The 22,310-nt window shown below is 39.8% G+C and overlaps 1 protein-coding gene across 4 annotated transcripts in view; it reads right to left on the bottom strand.

Annotated features, from left to right (window-relative positions):
* Nucleotides 1–1,492: 1,492 nt before the first annotated feature.
* Nucleotides 1,493–22,310, bottom strand: part of osbpl5 (oxysterol binding protein-like 5) — a 51,546-nt gene continuing 30,728 nt past the window's right edge. For 2 of the 4 annotated variants that reach the window (XM_084733506.1, XM_084733507.1), the window contains 21 exons: nucleotides 20,998–21,153; nucleotides 20,680–20,753; nucleotides 18,022–18,102; nucleotides 17,464–17,565; nucleotides 16,964–17,167; nucleotides 15,809–15,893; nucleotides 15,557–15,719; nucleotides 10,467–10,680; nucleotides 10,150–10,334; nucleotides 9,959–10,040; nucleotides 8,636–8,734; nucleotides 8,344–8,440; nucleotides 8,073–8,171; nucleotides 7,008–7,105; nucleotides 6,744–6,833; nucleotides 6,153–6,289; nucleotides 5,591–5,770; nucleotides 5,300–5,429; nucleotides 4,917–5,031; nucleotides 4,725–4,827; nucleotides 1,493–3,278 (listed from right to left, as the gene is read on the bottom strand). In XM_084733506.1, the coding sequence (XP_084589632.1) occupies nucleotides 3,143–3,278; nucleotides 4,725–4,827; nucleotides 4,917–5,031; nucleotides 5,300–5,429; nucleotides 5,591–5,770; nucleotides 6,153–6,289; nucleotides 6,744–6,833; nucleotides 7,008–7,105; nucleotides 8,073–8,171; nucleotides 8,344–8,440; nucleotides 8,636–8,734; nucleotides 9,959–10,040; nucleotides 10,150–10,334; nucleotides 10,467–10,680; nucleotides 15,557–15,719; nucleotides 15,809–15,893; nucleotides 16,964–17,167; nucleotides 17,464–17,565; nucleotides 18,022–18,102; nucleotides 20,680–20,753; nucleotides 20,998–21,133 (2,610 nt within the window). In that variant the 5' untranslated portion in view covers nucleotides 21,134–21,153 and the 3' untranslated portion in view covers nucleotides 1,493–3,142. The remainder of the gene's footprint in view (nucleotides 3,279–4,724; nucleotides 4,828–4,916; nucleotides 5,032–5,299; nucleotides 5,430–5,590; nucleotides 5,771–6,152; nucleotides 6,290–6,743; nucleotides 6,834–7,007; nucleotides 7,106–8,072; nucleotides 8,172–8,343; nucleotides 8,441–8,635; nucleotides 8,735–9,958; nucleotides 10,041–10,149; nucleotides 10,335–10,466; nucleotides 10,681–15,556; nucleotides 15,720–15,808; nucleotides 15,894–16,963; nucleotides 17,168–17,463; nucleotides 17,566–18,021; nucleotides 18,103–20,679; nucleotides 20,754–20,997; nucleotides 21,154–22,310) is intronic. The other 2 variants (XM_084733508.1, XM_084733509.1) reach the window with 1 other exon arrangement.

The following is a 22,310-nucleotide window of genomic DNA, read 5'->3' as shown; positions in this document are numbered from 1 at the left end:
CTTTGAATTCTTTATGAAGAAATAAGGTCATCTTTACATTCATTAATATGTTTTTTAAAAAACATAAGTGGAGTAACATAGTGTAGATATTGTATGTCAACAGTGCTTAAACATCAGTCACTCTAAAGGACTTGTACATTGTGGAGAGGCTCCTAAACCCAATCCAGTCACCCTCACAGGGGCTTAAATCTGTGTGTGTGGCAGAGATGTTGATCCATGTGGTGTCTAACAGGAGATTTTCACCCGCTCAGGTTCAGCTGCAGTTAGTCTCAACCACTCATCTTAGTTCTGGCACAAAAATGTTGCCACCAACATCGTTAAATCTTGTGGGCTACTGTGGGGATCTTTGTCACCTGTAGCTGCCCTCTAGTTTTATGTAGTTAAGCCATTTCCAAACTTCAGAGTGCCACGGCCCAGTTTGAAATCTGAAAATCTTCAGCAGCCCATCCAAACCTTTAATCATAATAACTTATGGCGAGATATAAGATATATTGCGGTGTGTGACAGGTCACCAAATATGGTGTGACACCTGTTAAACTACATCAGATAAATGAATAACAAGTAATTTAAATACCATAGCTTTGTTTGATTTGTTCTCATTACTTTTTAAAAATGAATCATAAATACGTTGATTTCAAACTCATAAAACTAAAACTTATGTATTTGTCAAGACCTCTCAAGGCCCACCAGTGAACTGGATCCCACACTTTGAAGAATCACTGACCTATGCTAACATATAGGAATATTTTTCAGTTCCACCGCTGCAGTCTAGTTACGTAAAGAGAAATCACTTCTCACATGTGATGAGCAGCTGAAAGTCCCAGTTTAGAGCCCTGACTTTACTCACATCAACAGCTCCCTCTGGTGGAACATTTGACTACAGAGGAAATCATTTTTGGTACCACTTTACAATAAGACTACCATTATATAAATTGTTTATAATTGGGTTATTGATTAAGTTGTTCACACTTTATCAAATTATTAATAAACATTACAAATGAGTAACAACAATTTTCATACATTGATCACCATTTGATTCAGTTACTGTTGACCAGCAACTAATCTTACTAATGAGTTACTGCCATTTATAACAAAGGGAGATTTATCGTTAAGTGTAAACATCACAATATAACAATTTAATATCAAATGTGCACAACAACCTGATGTGACATTTAATAAACTCCTGTGATCATAATGTGGAAAGCTGCTGACAGCATGCTGAAAACATCAAGGTGAACAATACAGTAACTGAAGATTAAAGCAATGGAAAGCAACAGGTCACTGTTCTCTACTTTATGTAATATGTTGCAACAACTTAGTAATAATTTATAGTGATTACAATCTAAATATTGGCCCGCTTATAAACCATTTACAATGGTAGTGTTACTGCAAAGTGGTAACCAGTTTTGTCTCTGAAGTTTTTCTCACTGTTTTGAAAACTGCTGGATACATTTTTCTATTATAAAGACATTAATGAGAGCCAAAGGCAGTGTCAGGGTTAAAATGTTTTACTGTAGTGCTACAGTACGCAACAGGTATGAATGAAAACATCGGCCAACATCAGGTTCTCTGTAGTTTCGTTCCATATTATGACAAAAATATCTGGCATGTAGATTCCCAAAGACATGGCAGTAGAGTAGAAAACAGGAAAATAATGAAAAGAATAAACAAATTAAGTTGTAAATAAAAGCATTCAAAGAGTCGACTTCCTTCTTTGTGCTCCCCGAGTCTCTCCCATTGGGTAGATCAGTACTGGCAATGGAGAATGAAATGGTTAAAAACCAGTATAAGCCAAGATCACAGACCTGGCTTTGTATAGCACAACCATAATGGCTTACTCGCACACATGTGCTCCCTCACACTGAGACACACACACACACATACAAACATACAGAAATATGACGAACCCACACAACCTTGGGAGTGCGATTGTCACCCCTGGTCTCCGTCCTCCAAGCTGAATTAGATTAGGAAAGTCAAGGTTAATCACCCAATAAATACATTCTGAAATCTCTTTTTGAAACACGGACCTCCAGACAAATATATACAAATTGATTAAAAGAAAAAACAACTCATTACTAAGTGTTTACATCTTAAAACAGTCACTTGAACATGTTGTGGACCAAGATGCACAAACAAACCCCTTCTATTAGGCCAAAATAATTCAATTGTTTTCTCATTTTTTTTCTTCCACTCCGTCTCTTCCTCCACACGCTGTTTCTCTAACTGATTGTACACACTAGTGTCATGGTCTAGACCAGAGCAGTGCTATGCTATTATCCCTTCTGTTACAGCACTACAGGCACACAAATAACAAAGACACTCTGTTTGGCTCTCTGCCCTGCCTCATTCCCATTATCCTTCCTTCCTATGTGTCACTACAAACACACACAGTGCTCCCTGTAAACAAGTACTCTTTGTCCTCTCGGATTATAAATACTGTTTTGGTAAAATCAACATCTTTAAAAGATGAGACAGAGTGTATTTGAGCGTACATCGATACAAAACACACAGAATTGCACTGTTGGAAGATTATTCCTTCTTCGTTTGTATACGTCATGTTTTTCTTCTTCCTTCTTCTTCTTCTTCTTTTTGGCTTCAGCGTTAAGGCCCAGAAATCTGTAGTGGAAGGGGAGTAGGAGATCTGCCTGTGCCCATAGGGCCTACTGTACTGTAGGTACGAACAACACACATACAGGCACACTAACATGGAGACAGTATTGCAGGGCAATATTATAAAAAGACACTAAGGAATGGTGAAACATCCTCTCTGTCATTTCTTTTTGCAAAAATCATTCTTCATCATACATTTCATCTTTTTAAATTCAAAATCTTTTTTTGTTTTAGCCGTGCTCATCCCTCCTTTCCTATCCAAAGTGCGTGGGTGCCGGTGCTGTTTCAATCTGGCTACACTAGGGGGTGCCGTTCCTCTCTGCAGATGACTGACAGGCGGTGGCTGTGGCTGTGTTTATTGCTATAATGTCTGTGCTCCTCCCCTCTTAGAGGAAGGGACAAAGTTCCCCTCCCAACACTGATCTGTGGTCCTCTGATTAGAGTCTGTGCTTTTTGGAAGGGGCTAACGCCAGATCAGTGCCGGAGAGAAACACCCCCACCCCACCCCACCCCCTCTCAGGAGCGGGGCTCAGGTAAAGACATAGTTGAGGAGCAGCTGTGAGAGGAGCAGAACACAGAGGATGAGACAGTGACGGCCTGTTAGTGACACACCATCGTCTGTCGCCCTCTGACGAGCCAGCTGACGACTCAGGGCCACCAGGTTCCTACAGGGAGAGAGATGGGTCACAGTCAACACGTGTTTGATGATGCTCAGCAGGAATCAAGTCTAAATTACGGATGCATGATAAATACTGGGGCTGGTAAACTACTGGCTGATAATGGGAAATTTGTTGAGTTATTTATCATCCCAACAATGACATTTTAGTTAATAAATATCTGCTATAATAACTTCTAATCTGACAGACTGTCAAACATTTAATTTGAATTCTTTGGCAAAATGCTCCACATGACCCAAAGTTTACTTGTGAAGTTTTTTATGGAATATGCAATATCACTATATAATAGCAATGTCACTTGGTTTGGTAAGAGCTATGGAATATTAAATCATCCATCTTTGCTCACTACATCTCAGCCTTTTTTACACTCAGGTGTGTATAAACTACAGGTTATATAAAAGTCTTTTTAAAATACAAACATATGAAATTAACAGACACCTTATTGTACTGGCCATGAGAAGCAGGCAAGTATATGTTATTGGTATTCACTGAAAAAAATCCATATTTGGATGACTGACATTATTAGGGAGTAAAATGTTTCCAATATTGATATGTTGGTCAATATTCTTCAAAAAAATTATAATATACAGAATATAGAATATATACAAGGACAAAGATATGTCACGGTGGCAGGGTATTTTACAGTTTAAAAATAAACTAGTCCAAACTGATGAAAGAGCAGTGTAACAGAAAACTTTGACTGGTAATTTTAATAATGATTCATAATTATAAAAACAAAAACACAAAGAGAGCAAAAACACACAATAAACAACCCTCTGTCTTTGGGAAAAGTGTCTGTTTTCACTGATTGTGAAAACTGTTTCTTTAAAACTACAACAACGAACTTTAATATTTTGTAAATTTTGGGAGCTCCTGTGGACAAAAGGGGTGGTGTTTTCACCCTAATAACCACAAATTATCCAAATCTCCTGCTTCTCTTTAATGGGCCTTTGCCTGGGAGACACAGGCTCGTTTCATCTAATTTCAAAGAGAATCTGACCCAGTGGGAGGCATTAAGAAAATCTGTATACAAGTAGCTGATCTTCTCGCTGACCGTCTCTTTTGTGTCAGTCTGTCATGTAGAGCCATCAGGATTAAATTGAGACCATTTCATAACCAGTTAAAAACTCCTGGTAGTAGCTTTAACTTCTTAAACTGACACTGATATGAACCAATTGTGGATATTATTTTTTACGAATGTATTGATGCCATTTTATATTGACACGATTCATCCAGTATTCAATCTGAATGTGCTATAGTTCTGCTTTTGAATGAATATTATAAAATCTAAAACCTTACATCATATCCTTACCCCATAACTTATACATGACTGTTTTAATCTGTTTCTCCACACATTAAAAGTCCATGTGAAGGCACTGTGCTATACTTTTCTCCCCAAATATATGTGAGTTCAAACACAAGTGTTATTCTCACCTCTGGATGTCTTGTTGCGTTTTCTGTATGGATGTAATGGACGCTTCTATCAGGGCGATGTCCTTCACCTCTTTATTGCACCGTGCACACTGGTTTGAGAACCCTGGGCACATGACAGGAGAAAACGTAAGAGTTAGGTAGTGCAATTTCAGATTTGGTTTGTTTTTGAGTGTGTGTGTGCGCATGCCTGACCTTCATTGTCCGAGGACTCGTGTGTGGGCTCTGGTGTGGTGCTGCTGCTCTCTGTGTTCTGGCTGCAGCTGGATGGCTGGCTGCTGGCCTTCCTACGTTTCCCATTCACCTCAGCCTGGAAGAGGCAGAGGAGTTTTACTTTAAGTTATTCAAAACTCACTGCAGACAAACCGGCTGTGAGCTGCAAGATACAAAAAGCTAACAGTTGAATAAAGATGGGGTTTAGCTGTCTGGGTGTCTGCAGTGAATAACAAGCGAGAAACAACATGTCTGATCCTGCTTGTCAATGGTTTTGGAGCAGGCTTGAAAGGAAGAAGTGCCACAGCCATCAATAATATATCAATATAGCTCTAGTTTGGAGGCGTGTGATTGGTCTTGCTAACCTTCTGTTGGCTGGCCCAGCTGTGGCTGTAAGAGAGTCCATTGTGTTGCCTCTGGCTTTTCTCGTGCGTCTGAATCACTCCATCCTTCTCAAACTGAACCAGACAGCGCTCAGGGTCCCACGGCTGCGTGCTGCCAAACACGACAATTTATTAAAAGCTGAGGATGCAGTGTTATATAAATCTGAACATGTCATTATTTCCATGTTTTTCCTCTTAATTTACGGCTCAATCCTTGTTATGCTGACCCAAAATCTAAACTAAAAAGACTACAGTGTGAGAGTGTATTCATACTCCATGTGCCTGTACGTCCACTCGGAGGTCACAGAGTCCTGATGGAAAAGTCTTGGGTTCCAGGGTTTGTCTCCTCTCTCCCTGGCCTCTCTCCGCTGAGCTTCCTCCAGCACAAACTTCTCCTGGGTGGCCCGCACCTGGTCCCGATCCATGATGGCACTGGTCACATGCTGCCACAGTCTGTCAGGAGCATAATAGTATTACAGGAACATGATGGGCAGACATATTAGACAGGTAAGACTGGACATTTTTACCAAGTCAAATACAGGTGTAGCTAATAACTGCAGCACTTCAGCTGTGGAAGGTATACCACTTCCACAGCCCTGATATTCTGCATGTTTGCTCACTGACATGACATCGTAACACACCTTGTTGAATGCTATTATTTATGTTACTAATTACGGCTGTGTTTTACCTAAAAAATATATGCCATTCATGAGATCTTTAATCCTGTTTCCTCTACTTAACAATGTTCAAATGAATATGAATATGAATATCTCCATGCATAAGTGACATATGAAATAAGTTTAATTTAATTATGAAATAAGCATGTGCAGTTTACCGTTCAGACTCAAACTCCCCCTGTTGGTCTATTTGGACCACTTGTCTCTTGAGGCGGCTGCTGCGAATGTCTGGGGTTGGATTCCACAATGTCTCCTGCTGGCCCGAGCGCTTCTCATGAATGAACACCTCACTGTCCTGAATACAACAAAAGGCAACTAAATGTCAGTCCCAGCAATCAAAGTAATTCATCACAGAGCCTCTCAATATTCATATCAATGTCGATTAATCATGTATTAAGAATGTATAGATGTGATACTTTGAGAAAGTATTTTTTCTGTTTTCCTCTTTACAGGGAGGCAACACAGGAAAAACCTACACTTTTGTTAACAATTTCAAGAACGTGACAGACCAAGTACACTTCAGACCCCTGTGGAAGCCCTCTTAATGTTGTCCTTCACTTGCTCTCTCTTCCTGCTGCTCCTAAACCTCTAATTACCAGTTCTGCCTCGAATTACTACAGAGAGTCACTAACTACAGAGTGGCAGTGAGTAATTGGCAGGAAGGGATGCTGACAGATGAAGTTAAGAGGGAGATCGACAGACAGGCGACAGAGACAGGGATAAGGGATAAGCTGGGTCAAAGTTCTCACCCAGTGTCCATCAACAGTGGCCACTAGCTCTTCTCCCACAGAGATCTTCCCACTGATCTGGTTCACAGAACAGGAGCCTCCGAGGAAAGGCTGCAGTGAACAGAGTCACATCTTTATTAAAATTACTCTTGTCTCAGGATGTGCAGTATTAACAGCTGACTTATCAAGCAACTATGATAACATGAGAAAAAATAACTAGTGTAGTGCATAGTGCATTTACAAAAAATACTGCTGTGAACAAATTCTTTAAGTTCAAAAATATACCTTGAGTTTGAACTCCAGCTCTGTGAAACATTTGGTTTTCTCACACTCGATGGTGACCTTCCCACCCAGCTCTAGTGTCATAGTGCCATACAGGATACCTATAGGAGGCACAGAAACAGTATTACAGCATCTGATCTACAGTACATCAATGAACAGAATGCAGATGATCCTGCTGGAAGTCCATAAATAAATTATACCATTCCCTGTGTTAATGTATGGTTAGGAGAATAATTTATGATCTAGACACTCACAGTGAGTGCATTCTCTGACTGGACTGTGACGCAAGGTTAAGACATTATTTGCAACATATTCATGTACACCCAGAGAATAAACAGAAACTTCACTCAGATTCCACCAATCATCCATCTCTAATTTGTGCCATGTGAGACTTCATGATCAGAGCAGAGTGCTGTCTGATTTACAGTAGCTCAGACATAGTGGCTGCGACAGATGGCTGCAAAAGTTACAGCCCACACATGATTTGTCACAATGTTTGCAACCATGGTGGATGAGTTTGCGCGTTAACCTCTTGTACTAAAGCTGTGGTTGGTAATTTCAGTGTGAAAATAGAAGCACAAACTAAAATGATCCAGGAAGGAAAACAAGAAGGACCAGACATGGTCTATGATGAAACTGTTGTAACTGTTTACACAGGATGCGAGACTGCTATGTCATAAATCCACAAAGAACCCCATGTACTCATTTACTCACAATATCCTATAGATCATCATAATCTAATCCTATCTGTAATATTCAGTATAGTGTGCTTTGATTTGTGTGTCCTTGTTTTGATTTGCTTACTGTACTTGAATAATCTACAGCACAGTACTTAACATATTTTAACCATGTAATTAGCTGGGAAATGGATCCAACAGTAATTAATGGGGCAGTGAAGGTGACTGTTCAGCTCTGAATGAACAAAATTGGCTTGTTATTAACATTACAGCATTAGCAAGGACGTCACTATCAAAATTAACCCTTTGTCTCCCCTTAGAGTGTCTAAACAATGTATGGCAACAAAGCCTCTACAAAATATTTTTTTTCCAAAGAGATGAGATCTTTTACCTTTGCAGTGGGCATAGGGCATGGTGATGACATACTCCTCACCCCTGCTCATGAACAGCAGCCTGGCTTTGCCGTCTAGAATAGCTGACAGAGAGTTACCTAAGGACAGAGAAGCACTTGATTAAAGAATACAAGTATCAGTTTTCTTTGTAGATCCATCTTAAAAAGCTTATACTGCCATTTGTCGCACCATGAAGCAAGGGTGGGATTTTATCTTGGCATGCATGAGCAGCTATGACAAAACAAATTATATATTTTAGTTACTGTGTACCATAGAACTTGGACTTGGCCAGGATGCTACCACTGATAGAATAACCGTCCTTCCTATTGCAGACATAAAAGGCAGAGATAGGCGGGTGGTGGGACACCTGGCAGGGGAGAGAGAGACAGAGACATCTGAGCATCAGAGAGAGAAAAGGAGGTGTCAGATACCCTCTGGCATGCATTCATTTTACACTTGCTGCATTTCACAGGTGTGTGCTGTGTTTGCTGAATTGTGCAAAATATTTCACGCAGGGGGTGAACTGTGCATTTACATGTTGTAGCTATGAGCCTGGTTTCACCTGTTCAGCTATGTAGAAAGTGCAGCTGTCGGTTTGAGGATGAAGCCAGCAGCAGCGAAATGTTTCCCCCAGGATTGGATTGTAAGGCTTCTTCAGACCCTGCAAAATGCAAGCACATGCAGCAGTGTTAGTATTACTGTAAGCTTCCTCTTACACAAACAGTTAGTCTCTGTTAAATCAAATGTGGAAACAGTTGAGTAACATTACAGTTTCTTAACACTTAACCAACACCTCTTGTGGAGGAACAATTACATTGCAGATGATCATTGGAGCAAACTGGCCTGAGATTTAAAAAGTTAACTCACAGATAATAACTATCACTATGGAACACTTTACCATCTGTCTAAACTCAATAATTCAGCAGGAAATAATGCACAACGTTGCATGCAGAGGTGTAGATGTCACAATAATGATAAGTTTCTACCATCCAGCTCCAGTGAATCTCTATGAGGTAGTCAGCTCAAAAAGTGCCGAGTGAGCTCAGTTTAATCTACAGACATTATCTGCTGGCTCATGACGGGTGTTTTTCCTCCCACTGAGGAAATAAATTCCTAACCAGAGGAAACAGCAAGTGTCTCCTGATGCTTTTAGTGCAGAAATAGATGGAGGACAGAGTCATTTGTCAAGTGACCAAGAAAGTGTCACAGAATGTCATGTTAGAAGATGGTGGGCCCCAAAGGACAATCTGAAAAATCCTAACACTCAGAGAAAATCTTCCAGTGCTCCCAAAATGACTGCTTTCAATGTGTGTGAGTATGCAACTGGACACCATGGAGGAATGCTCGATAGCTCTGGCCATTTGAAAGAGGAATAAGTTATAGTTTTTCATGTTTACTGTATCTTATCAATAACACTAATTAATTCATTTGAAAATGTTCACTGTTCAATGTGGGGAGAGTAAAGATAAGAGCCGTAACACAAACACAATCAAAGTTGACGGACAATGTCTTAGGTCAAGAAGTCAACCATATTATAATCACCATCTTATTGCTGCTGTTTACATTCAACCTGATGCAAAATTTAAGAGTGCATAACAGGATTATTTACCAGGTGAGTATGTGTATAGGTATACAGCCTATGTAAATGACTGTATGTATTGTTTTATTTTATTTTGTTTTATATTTCATCTTATTCCATTCTGAATTTAATTATTATCTGCATATATGTTGTATTTTGTGTGTAACATGAAGAAACTAATTTTGTTGTACAACCCTGTTTTGTGTAATGATAATAAATGTCCTTGATTCTTTTATTCCCTGATAGATTCCTTGAATGAGCCCTATATACTATATGTGCTATAGTACTGAACACATCTTACTGTACCTTGGGTTTCTTGTAGAAACCAGACAAGTACCATCTCAACACCTGCTTGATCCGACCATATGCACTTTCCTCCAGTACAGCTCTGTGGTGAAGGAAACACATACAATGATTACAAGAAAAGAACACAAATAATACCTCCTGTCTTTCTGTGACCTGAGACACAAAGAGTATAGTGACTTTAAGTTACGGACTGTGAGAGAAGATCGGCGTGGTAGTAGTAGTCAGACAGCTTGTCCAGGAAAGAGCGTGGTTCCAGGATGAAGGTGGGTAGCACCACCTTGGACAGGTCCATGCCTGGCCGCAGCTGCTTCAAAAGTCCCCAGATCAGACCCTTGTTCTCTTCTGATACAGTCTCCACCTGAGACGCCTCCCCAGCCTGAAGTAACATGCAGAGATATGAGTGAGGTCAGCAGAGAGTCACGTTGGTGAATTTTTGGGAACTGTAACTCAAGCAAAACAAGGCAGAGCTCCCTTCATAAACACTGTATCTGTAAGCTCAGCGCCTCACCTCAGCCATCTCCTCTGTGCTCTGCTCTACATAGGCTGTGGCCTGTGGCCCGGGGGACAGCTCGTCTGATTGGTCCATGTCGCTCTCCTCTGTCAGCCTTCCACCGTTCTCATTGGCTGTGGTGTCCCAGTCATCATGAGCCTCACGCTCTGATTTGTCTGAAAAGCCGTCATGCTCCATGTGGTGATTGCCCAGCAGCACGCTGTCATTTAACCTGATAGTAACAGAGGAGAAATGAATGGTTAAAATAAAGTAAGCAGTGCTGATTTTCAACCATTTTATTACTACTGCAGGATTACAGAAAAGGCACAATCACATGATTTAATGAAGTGCTAACTCTGTGAAAATCTGTATCTGAGTATATGCTTATCTTTATCTGATGGTTGTCTCCTAATAGATTTGAACTGGGCTAATATGTAACTCTCACAATGACAGCAAGTCATTACCACAGATAATCTAAATGAGTGTGGAAGCTTGAGGCCGTTTTAATAAGCATGATTAGGCATTACAGATGAGTAATGTCACATGACATTACAAACACCTTCTTCAATTTTACTTTGCTCCTGCCAACGCTTTGATGATTGCATCTCCGGGCAGGCAATCTACAACATCTCAAAAATAGAAAGCAGAAATTAACTGCTATGAACCTTAAAGGCTCTGAAAGGTGTTTAAATGTCTGTTGATTACATGATGTTGTCTTGTATTCTCCTCGTCATGGCTGTGACTAGTAAGACTACTCTGTTAGAGACTATCCACTATAAAAACCTGGCTGACCTGGAGGGTCTGGATGTGTTTAAGAAATCTGATATGTCTAGTTGCTGGGACAACCAGACCTCACCACACCACCTCATCCTCATCCGCCTTCACTTCCTACCTCCCATTCACCGGGTCTAAATGCGACCATAATCTACAACAATACAAATGGCTACAATTGGAGGACACAAAGTTCCTATTGTCACCTGGAAGTCTGAACCACGATTAATGTTTTTGTTACATTTTATACATTTGATTCGGTTAGTTTTAGTTTCACATTGCAGGAGTGTGCTTAAGAACTATACATGATACACCTATGTCCTGTCATCATCTTTAGCTTGTTTTTAGTTTCAATTCATCTCCTTGGTACAGGACTGAAAAGTGCCTGAATTTTTGACCATTTTTCCAACTCTATTGTAGTTCATGTTACAGGCTTGTATTTATTGACACAAAAGGTCAAATATCAGAAAGATTTGTGGTGGTGGCAAAGATTTTTATTAATGTTGAAAACAAAACTCAACTTTTCATGACCACTGTCTTTTTCATTTAATTATGGATTACGGAATAGCTTGACATTTGAAGGATAAGACTTGAGACTTTCATATGTGTGATTTACTCCCACCTCTGCTTTCTATACACATGCACTTTACACACAGTGCACATACACTCATGCTTTCATAGATATGTGTGCATGCACAAAGTTAAAAAATAACTAATTCAAACTGCTTCTTATGCTGACTAACCATTTTCTCAATATGGAATTTTCCAGTCTTGAACACATCAAACTCAGACATCTGTCAGCACCTCTAACAACCAGAACAAAGTAGAAAAAAAGAGAAATACAGAGAAGAAAGTCACGCATCAGCTTCTAAGTGGTCAAAGAAAGGAGACGCGAGAATGATAGAGAGGGAGAGAGATGGGAGGGTGAAATCGATAGTTAAAAAGGAACATCATGGTTTCAATCCTACAGCCATTTTAAAAGTCAGACAGTGGACGTCTGTGTCCTCTGGTGGTCCAAAAATACATTCAGACTCACAATCAGACAGACAGAGAAATTAAAGCAGGTCTTAATGATATGCATACTCTTTTAAGTCAAATATTTCCCAAATTATTCGCACTTGGGATCCTAACAAATACACAAACATGATGGCAGTGGAAGATAACTATAGTTTGTCATATGCTCTCAAAACCACATGCAGTGAGAGGATAATGCTCACAGAAAACAAGGAAGAAGCTTATTTCCCCAACAACCATGGGAGCTCAATTTTCAGAACGCCAGAGGGTTTGACAGACCAGAAGAGTCACATTCCTGCACATTCTGTGAATCACTAACCAGCCAGTAATGTTATTTATTAACCCAAACACGCCCTGCAACAGAGGCGGCTCTCCTTACCTCAGAGATATACAGCATACACACAAACTCTTCCTCTCGAATCAAAACACCATCAATGATGTGAATCGAAGCACAGGCGCAGTCTGTCCTTATCTCCTCTCGTCTCCTGTGTGTGCGTGTATGTTTTCAATGGAGTGGCTAAAAGGTGCAGGTTTGTTTCCTCGACCCCGGCACGCCTGCTTCCTGAATCTGTGTTTGCATATTTCTGTCTGTGTGCCAGTGTGTGTGTGTGTGTATGTGTGTCTATGTGTGTGTGTCTGCAGGCTGACAGCGGCTGTGTTGCTGCCGTCTCTTTCTGGGCGGTGTATGGTTCACTCTCTATTCCATCTTCCTGCTCTTCTTGTCAGTCATGTGATCGAATGGGCTGCTGTGGTTGGCTGGGTTATGAGCAGGAGAGGAGGGAGAGCTGGGATGGATGGCCAGGGGGAGGGTTCAGCCGTCAGGGGAGGTAATGGGAGGGGGAGGTGGGGAGGAAAGGGATGTCTACTGTAGAATCTAAACACGAGCAGCGATTCAAGAAGAAATGGGATGATGGATAAATACCAACATGTATAAAGAATATAGAAAAGTCACAGCCATGTAAACTCAAATGTAGAAGCACACAAACAGGTTTTTAAATAATTAAGATAAATAATGTCACAATCATTGTGGATGCAAAACGAGGTAGGATTTCCTATAAACAGAGCTATAAATAGAAATGATATACACACTCTGGGTGGAGTGCAGGTTGCATTAAAATAATGTGGCTGATTTATAGCTTTCTTGTTACACAACAGTTAATGGATTGCCAAACTGGAGCACACATACAAAAAGATCCACATTGTCTGACTCCCTTGTAATTCTCCTAATCACATTCATTTGTAGCCACATTCAGAGCTCAGTACAGTCACAGTCTTCTACAGTCCACCACCTACAGTAATGGATCTTAGCTGCCTTACTTAAGGGCACGTTAAAAGCAGCGACTGAGGAACAACTGCTTACACTTTTCCCATCAGCACTGCCACTATTCAGGCTACTATTTCACAATCTATGCCCAATTATAAAGCTGTATTTTTCATATTTTTATGGGCAACATATAATAAACATATAAATGTCAGCACAACATAGGTTCATCAAGTTTTAGAAGGCTTTAAAAAATGCAGTTTGTTTGACAACACAAATTGCTGTTTGGCAGACCTTTCAACACTAATAATCTATAGCCTCTTTCACACATGGTTCCGGGTAAATTACTGGGATCAACAATCAAGCACCGCTAGGGATTTTCACTTTTCACACATGCAGCTACATTCAGGAACATTTGCACCTTTTAACACATGTCATGGCAATGCTGGAATACAGAGGGAAAGTCCAACAAATAGTCCAACAACTAGCAGTAATGCAACACTTACGGAAGCAAAATGCCATACACCTCCCGCAGAGGAGGAAGATGGAGCAAAGCCACATGTACATGTACACAGTGGAAGATTATTTCCAGGAATACGGTGGGCAAGAAGCTCTTTTTATCCGGTGCTCATGTAATGTATTTAATAACAAGGTTGGGACAAGCAATGTTTTCTTGTGATCTACTAGAATCAGGAACACTTCACTGTGCATCAGAAAACCATTAGTCATGATGATGGGACATTTGTTGGGGTCTTTACCAAACAAACATGTTTTCTTACAACTGAAAAATGAAAATTTATAGGGCAGGGCATCTCTGCAGCACTAAAGTACTTTATTTTAATATTGTTTTGTCACATATTTTTCCTTCATCAAAAAATTGCAGCTTCTGCAATTTGGATCTTATACCATTATTATTAAAACTCTTTACATGCTTGTCCCTGCAGTGTTGCTGATTTCATTCAGAACATGGCAAACCACCAGTGAACCTGAAATGTTACTAGGTCTTGTAAAGCAGATTTTTAACCAGTTTCACAAGATGCTACCTTATAAGCTAAAAAAAATCAAAGGTGACTACCAAATATTTGCTGGTTAAAATGTACAAATGTAAAAACAATAGGGTTATATTACACTGTTCCACCACTGCAGAAAAGAATAATATTGCTTCTTTGTAATTATAGGTCACATTTCATCAATGAAAAATACACACAGCAAAAAACACAGGTACGTAGTCTTTATTACTTCTTCTCTTCGGTCTGTTAATCAAGGCTCTATTGCCTCAAGTTTTTAAAAGTTTCTAAACCAAAAGCAGATACAGCTAATAATTTTTAAGGCAGGAAAGGTTTCAACATGGGCCACAAGACTAAATGAAATGTTTAACAAAGGTCCAAAGCCTTAATTTTTTCATCACATTGTTACATCATGTCATAAAGTTATGTTTGAACACTCTATACTTTTTTACACTCTTATTGTTCATGTCCACAACTACATATGACTGCCTCAATTATGTATACCTGCGCCTGATTAGAGGTTGGTGTGGTTTCAGGTGCAGAGTTACACATATATATTTCATATATGTGTGTGTGTATATATATATTTCTTTGTTTTTGTTTTGACTTAAATTCCAAATATGATAGCGTATTGTCAGCAATTGCTATGTCTGACTGTTAGTTACAATTATTTGAATTAAGTACGACACAGGGATTATTTTTTAAATTGAGAGAGTAGTTTGCAGTGATGTTTAATTGAATGTATTTGTGTTATTATAACACATTTGTTTTTTCTTTTATACCTTTTTTATATTTTTAATGGTTACAGATTAAACTTGGAGACACTCAGATACAACTGCTGATGACCAGAAGTCACAGAGACTGTATTTCAGTCACAGACGCACCATCTGTGAATTTCTGACCACTGCATACGTAAGACAGCATAAACATGTTTGGCAGAAATGCCAACAGTCTTCTGCGTAAATTGGCAAGTGCAACAACTTGGGAGTGTGATTACAAGAATCATACATCATCCAATAACAACAACTAATAAATGTAAGATGTGTATCGCTTACTGTAGCAGCTCTGTATCACTGAGTGCCGTAGACTGCAGTAGGTGGAGTATATGGGAGGACTCTGAAGACGTGCTGATATCTGCTTCTCTCCCAGCTTTGGCTGTCAGCTTATAGAGACTGGAGCAGCTGAGAGCAAGCTCCAAGGCATCCATCCAGCACCGGCCTGGAGATAGACACATTTTAGAGATGGGCACGAGCACCTACAATAAATTTTACTCATAAAAATAATCAACAACCACAAATAAAGCTCACCATCAGACTCAGATGCTGCTCTGAAGATCAGGTAGTTGCTGGGTAGAGGCTGTGTAATGGAGCCAACATTCTCTCCTTTGGGACCCTGAGCATATGGATGAAACAGTGACTCATGCTTCATGCCATTTAGTTGCATTGTACCAACACAAACAAATGGCTCTCTCAAGGGCTATGAGCATAATGGAGTATCGAAAATAATACTTAAAAATTAAAATTAAAATAAACAACAGTGCTAAAAACAACTACTACTGTGTTGTATGAAGTGCTTATTGATAGTGAGTGTTAGCCACATCGGCACACCCCCAGTTAGGAGAAGTGGAAAGGGACACCAGCACAGACACTTTGCCTTACAGAACACAGGGGTTACTCGTTTATCACTACCTTTACTTGTTAGTTTGTTTGTACTATTGCCTGACACTGGTGTTTTAAAGGGGTAGTTCAGATTCATCACAGTCACAGGGTAACACAAACAAAATGAAATATTGAAGAAGCCATACACGAGCAACTCCCCTGTTCTGTGAGGTAAAATTACAGTCTGACAACCAAGTAAAGCAGTGAAAATATACCTAATATAGCTTATACTTAACCTTTTTATTTGATTGCTAAAATACCTTAGGCTGACCCTGTCCACAACAGTTCATTCCTTAGCTTCTGTGCTAGTAATCCTCTCTGCTTCGCCAAACTGGGGGCATGCTGATCAGTATCTTCTGTGGGTAACAGACTAGCAGTACAAGTAAACACTGTATTTTTATTCCGCATTGCTAAACCAAATCTTAATTAAAAGCTCCCTTGAAAAGCTTTTTTTTACAGCATCAGTGCTAGTAAGACCATTGCATAGCTATTAATTCTAATTACTATTTAATTTTGATGTGCTTTACTAGGAGCCACAGTGTTTTTTTATACTAACACTAGATGGCACTAAACTGCCAAAATCCCAATCTTCCCCACAGAGGCATTATCAGTGTTTGTATAGGCAAAACATGTATTGTTTGTTGCAAAAAAAAGGGGAAAATACTTGATCAATACTAAAAAAATCATATTTTCTGGAAATATTCTGGTACTGAGTGAACAGTTTTATTTTTTAGATCGTAGTCTGAAGTCTTATGGATCATCAAAATACCAGTGATCATACAAAATACCAGTGATCATACAAACCTTGACAGCCCAGATGGATTTGTCAAGTGGGTGGTAGAGCTTGAAGCAGAAGCCGTCCTTCTTTGAAGGCCTCTCAATCAACTTGCATGCACTGAGCAGGATGGTGCCCACCCAGTGGTCTGTTTTGGGGGTCTTATAGATTAAAAGAACTCCAGGCTTCAGGGCACACCACAGTTTGGTCCAACTCTTTAAAGAGCCACGGATCTACAGAAGAACGAGGGATGATTAGACAGGAGTGAATTTTAGAACAAAATGGGGGCACAACTTTTTTCCCCCCACAATTACAGATATCAAGAAACTACATGCGAGGCAAGCTCTGCCTTCTGAGCTGTAGAATGTTCCACTGTTGCACAATTATTTGTAACAATGAATTTGCAAACTACAACTAGGACGATAATTAGCAAAAGGTGTAAACAACAAATAGCCTGTTGTCACTGTGACAGAGATATCATGCTGGGAGTCATTTTAGCAGCTCTGTGTAATATACAACATCCTCAGACCTTTAACCAGTTGGACATGATGACAACACTAGGATCCTTCAGTGCGCTAAACAGTTCTTTAGCTGCCCTTTTCTTTTCTTGTCTGTAATTCTGCTTTTGGACCTGTCAAACAGAATAAGAAAAATAAAACACACAAATGAGTCATCAGTCCTACTTGTCACAAGACTGATCTGAGAGTACAAACACTAGGTGGAGGCAGAGTCAAACAAATGTTTACAGACATACAGTTGTCTGAGGTCATCATTAACAGGACAACTGCTGATCATCTGAGACATAAAAAAGGGTACAAATTTATATAATTAGCTCCTGAAAGTTTTCCCCCTAAATGGCATGTGTAGGCTTTATACATATATATGTGTGTAATTTGAACATGTAATTTTGGGCTCCAGGAAATAGTATATTCTGATTTTATAGACTAAATGATTAATCGATTAACTGTGAAAATAATCTACAGCTTAATTGATAATGAAAATGATTGTTGTAACCTAAATATGTTCTGTAATAAATTATGTTGTATAATAAAACTCAACATTATGCATGACTGCAAGTGATGTATACCTTGAGAGACTCCTTCCTGGCCAGCTTCTCTGTAGGGGAGGGGCATTCCTTCTCAAGACCATTAAACATCCTGGACTCAGACTGGAGGAGGGAGGAGAGGAGACCATCAGTGAGGATGAAGAGAAGGGAGAAGAGAGATTTAAAATCGGTTTCGGTTACTGTTTACTATTTCAACCTCTGTATCTACCAAAATGAATGATTGGAATGATGACTGACTTGAAATGTTCAACTTGGTCCCACTCTTAAAAGTACAGAAAAAAGTTCTGTCTTAACAATTACAGAAGCATTTTGAACAAACCTTTGTGATGTACTGCCACAAGAGGTAACTGACTTGACTTGCAATAAACGCCACGTTATTTAAGTGTAGCACATTTGATCTGCCACAAGTGTGTATAAAGCAGGTGGGTGGTCCTTTCAATCAGCAGGACAACTAAGTTGACTGCCTGCCTGGTGTTGTGACCACAAACCCACCTTATTTAGACAGCAAAGGGCACTGACTGTTTGATGGTCTCCTCTGATCAGTAAACAGAGATTAGCTTCTCAGTGGTAAATTATGCTGTGATTTCACTGCAATATCTAATTACATAACCGCTTGTTCTGTATGCACGACCAATATGACTCACAACATTATTTAGGGAACCCACACAAGCCCTTAGACTTATCTAGGGCTGCATAATCAACCAAAATCACAATATGGCCAAATGCACTATTCTAATAGGAGAAGCTGCAATTTTTTTTTCATAAAGACAAAATGTATGACCAAAGAAAAAAAAAAAAAAAAAAAAACATTATAATGAAGCACTGAAGTGCTTCAGAGATGCCCTGGCTCACAAATCTTGTTCTCAGGATGTAAGAAAACATGTTTGTTTAGTACAAACCCCATCAAATGTCACATCACCATGATTTTGATTGCTTTTTTCATTAAAAACAACATTCTTCTGCAAAATGATCATGCCGACTAATCATCAATCATCACAATTGCAGAAAGTGTCAAAATAATCGCAATAGGATTTTTTTTTTACTAAAATTCACAGCCCTAGTCTTATTGTACTTGTGATAACAGAAGCCTCTCTTAAAGCGCAACACACTATTCCAAACCTGTATAAATGACAACATGCAAGGGCAAAGCTGTGCTCAGTCATGTCCAATACGGGCTTTCAGGATGGACGAGAGGGCAAAAGCTGGGGATGCAGCTGTGCCTGTGAATTATTTCACATATAAAAGGGCGATATTGTGAGACGAGACGAGACCAGACGAGGTGAGGAGAGGCGAGGCAGAAGCGACAAGAGGGGAGACAAGACAAGATGAGATTACCCGGCTGCCATAGGAAACATTTGCTGACCACTCATAATTGGTATTACTGAAGAATGGAGACAGATTGTTAGGACTAATACAACTTAAGCAAGAGAGGCAGCACCAGGACCATAAAGATCTGGGTTGCCTAATAAATGGCTTGTTAAACACACAGTTCCCACCATGGCCCCGACAATCGAAATCCCACAGCTTTTATTTGACATAAAGGGATTGTTTAAATTATGTTAGTTATAAATTTGAAGTTGGGTTGTTTAAGGTTCTTATCAATAGTCAGTGTATTAGCTACAATAGATGGCTGTTGGCATGCTGACAGCTTGAAGAAGCAGAGAGGAGTACTAGCACGGAAACTAAGTGATAAACTGCTGTGGACAGGGTCAGCTTAGGGCACTTAGAAAGGTCCACCTCAAAAACAATCAATATCAGTTATGTGTGTGCTATATTTAGAATATTTTCACCTTGAAACTACCATTATAAAATATTGCTCTCTCCAAATGGGCATAATCAGTAATTTTACCTTGCAGAACACTGGAGTTGCTGATTAACTGCTGCCTCTATCGGTTATTCTGTTTGTTTTGCATGCTTTAAAAGGATAGCAGTGATACACTAAAGTCAAACAATAACACAAAAAAACTAAAAAAACAACAACAACAAAAAAAACTAATAGATGAAAACAGTGATAGGCAAGCAAAGCCTATGTCTTACCTCTAAGGTAAAGTTACTCATTTTGAGTTTGATTGGTTTGGAGAGAGCAATATTTGGCTTGTATAAAGTCGGTTTCAGACAAAGTAAACCAATGAAAATATTCTAAATATAGTGTACTGAAGCTGACATAGATTGTATTGTAACCACGTTCAAAAAAGGTCAACCACAAAAAAACAAAAAAAAAAAACAAATCTGACGGACCCAGTTCATTTCTTAGCTTCTACACTGATGCTGATGCCCCTCACTGCTTCTCCTAAGTGGGGGTGTGCTGACTAGGATCTGCTGTAGCAAATACACAACTATTGACAAGAAATGCACACAGTGCCACATCAAATTATCCGACCTATCCCTTTAACTGCACTGATGCAGTGTTGTGACTTAAAAATATTATTTATTCCTGGTTTGTTCATGCTGATTTACCCAAAAGGTAATACCTCAGGTTTCCATTTCAAATGCACTGAATGTTTGAAACAAGAGATGCATTTCTAAAATTTGACTTGTAAAAACAAGGCCTCGACAATTGCTAACACTGCAAGCAATCAGAAGAAAAGAAATCGTCACAGAATAGAAAAGCAAGCAGCTCACCTAATAAGTCAGAATGAGCTGTTAGTGGAGCTGCCCAATCAGGAACCGTGTTCTTACCTTGCTGCTTGGTGATTGGGCAGGACTAAGTTCATTACTCAGCATGGAGAGACCGTTCCTGTCTGTCTCACTGCCTGGTGGGAACCCACAACACACAGTCACATACAAATGAACTCGGCAAATAAACCTGCTGACAGACAGTTAAAGCATGACAGCCCCAAAAGCAGCTAGTAAGCAGCAGCTGAAGTTTGCTGATTTGTACAGACTACAGTAGGGTTAGACACACACACTGGAGTCCACTAACACGTCACTGAAATATCATATTTTGTTTGTAATATTCATTTTTCATTTGTTAGCTTTGACCTCTTGGCCTTTTACCTGGGCTGAGGTTGTAGAGGTCGTTGTCTCCTCCATAAGACAGGTTCCGGGTGAGGGAGCGGGGGTCGATTTTGGGTGGGGAGGTGGCATTGGGGCACAGAGAAAACCTCCGATGAAACAAATTCTCCTCCTTCATCCTGACAACCTGCTCGTCCTCTGCAGGGGGAGAAGACAAGACAAGAGGGAAGGGATGAAGAAGGAAACAGAGCAAGAAAAAAAATTCTCATTAGAACAAAATGTTACTTTCAAGATTTTTGTATGCATGCATTTATTGTTCCAACATTAGAGAAACAAAAGAAATGATTCATATCGCCTTTATAGCTTTACTTCTTTTGAATATGATCTTACTTGTTTTCTTTCCCTGCATCACTGGCTCTGAGCTGTTTAACTCCATCCTCACTCCTTCCCTTTTCTTTATATCTATCGGTCTGCACAGACCCCTACCCTCTCTCTTGTCTCTCAAACTAACAAAGATCTACTGTACCAGGACATGTCAGCCAGTCCACATAATAGCACTGTGCGTGGCAGTCACAAACAGTTCAGACTGCACATTGTCAGTGTAAGTGACAGACAGCATCTCCAACAAAGTGCAGTCACTCTGTCCACAGAGACCCACTGTCCAAGACGACCCCCACCACCACTACCACTACTCCTCCATGCTCTCTGCCTACATGCATCAACAGGCTTCAGACTACAAATTGCTTTGCCTGAGTCTGTCCCTTAATATTCACACAGCTCCCATCTACTAATGAGATGCACAGCTTTGCACACAAAAGGGGACAAATGCAGCTACTGCAGATGCGTTTCAGGATCAAGCTGTGGCTCAAAAGCTTCATGCCGTCATTGTGCTGTTGTTAATTTACAGCACTGAGTCATATTTTCAGGCCACCATGCCCACATAAAGAAAACAAAAATAAGCAGACACATATAAGAAACCAGACATACATACATATACTTACACAAGTCTGCATGTAAAGAGAAAGAACTGTGTCAAGACTTATAATTCCTTTTACACTAGACAGCAAAACCCACTAACACCTACTAACATCTGGCTTTTGGTTTCGATGGTAAAGGGTACAATCGGCATTTACACTTGGGTCAAACGACTCTGCAGTAGTCATGGATATTCATCAGCTTCAGCTCCAATAAAACATGATGTAAACATGACAATCGGGAGGACATGCAAGTTTTTTTGGTAGAGGCAGTTAAGGCGTTTTGCCTTCATCTGTAACTTCTCCAGCTCTTTTGCTCCTTTTTCATACAGGTGCTGCTTGACTTGACTCAGTTTGACTCAGTGTGTCTGCCCAGCACAG

This window comes from Lutjanus erythropterus, chromosome 13, assembly GCF_056507025.1.
Source record: "Lutjanus erythropterus isolate fLutEry1 chromosome 13, fLutEry1.hap2, whole genome shotgun sequence".
NCBI classification, from domain to species: Eukaryota; Metazoa; Chordata; class Actinopteri; order Lutjaniformes; family Lutjanidae; genus Lutjanus; species Lutjanus erythropterus.
This window is presented reverse-complemented; position numbering and strand designations above follow the sequence as displayed.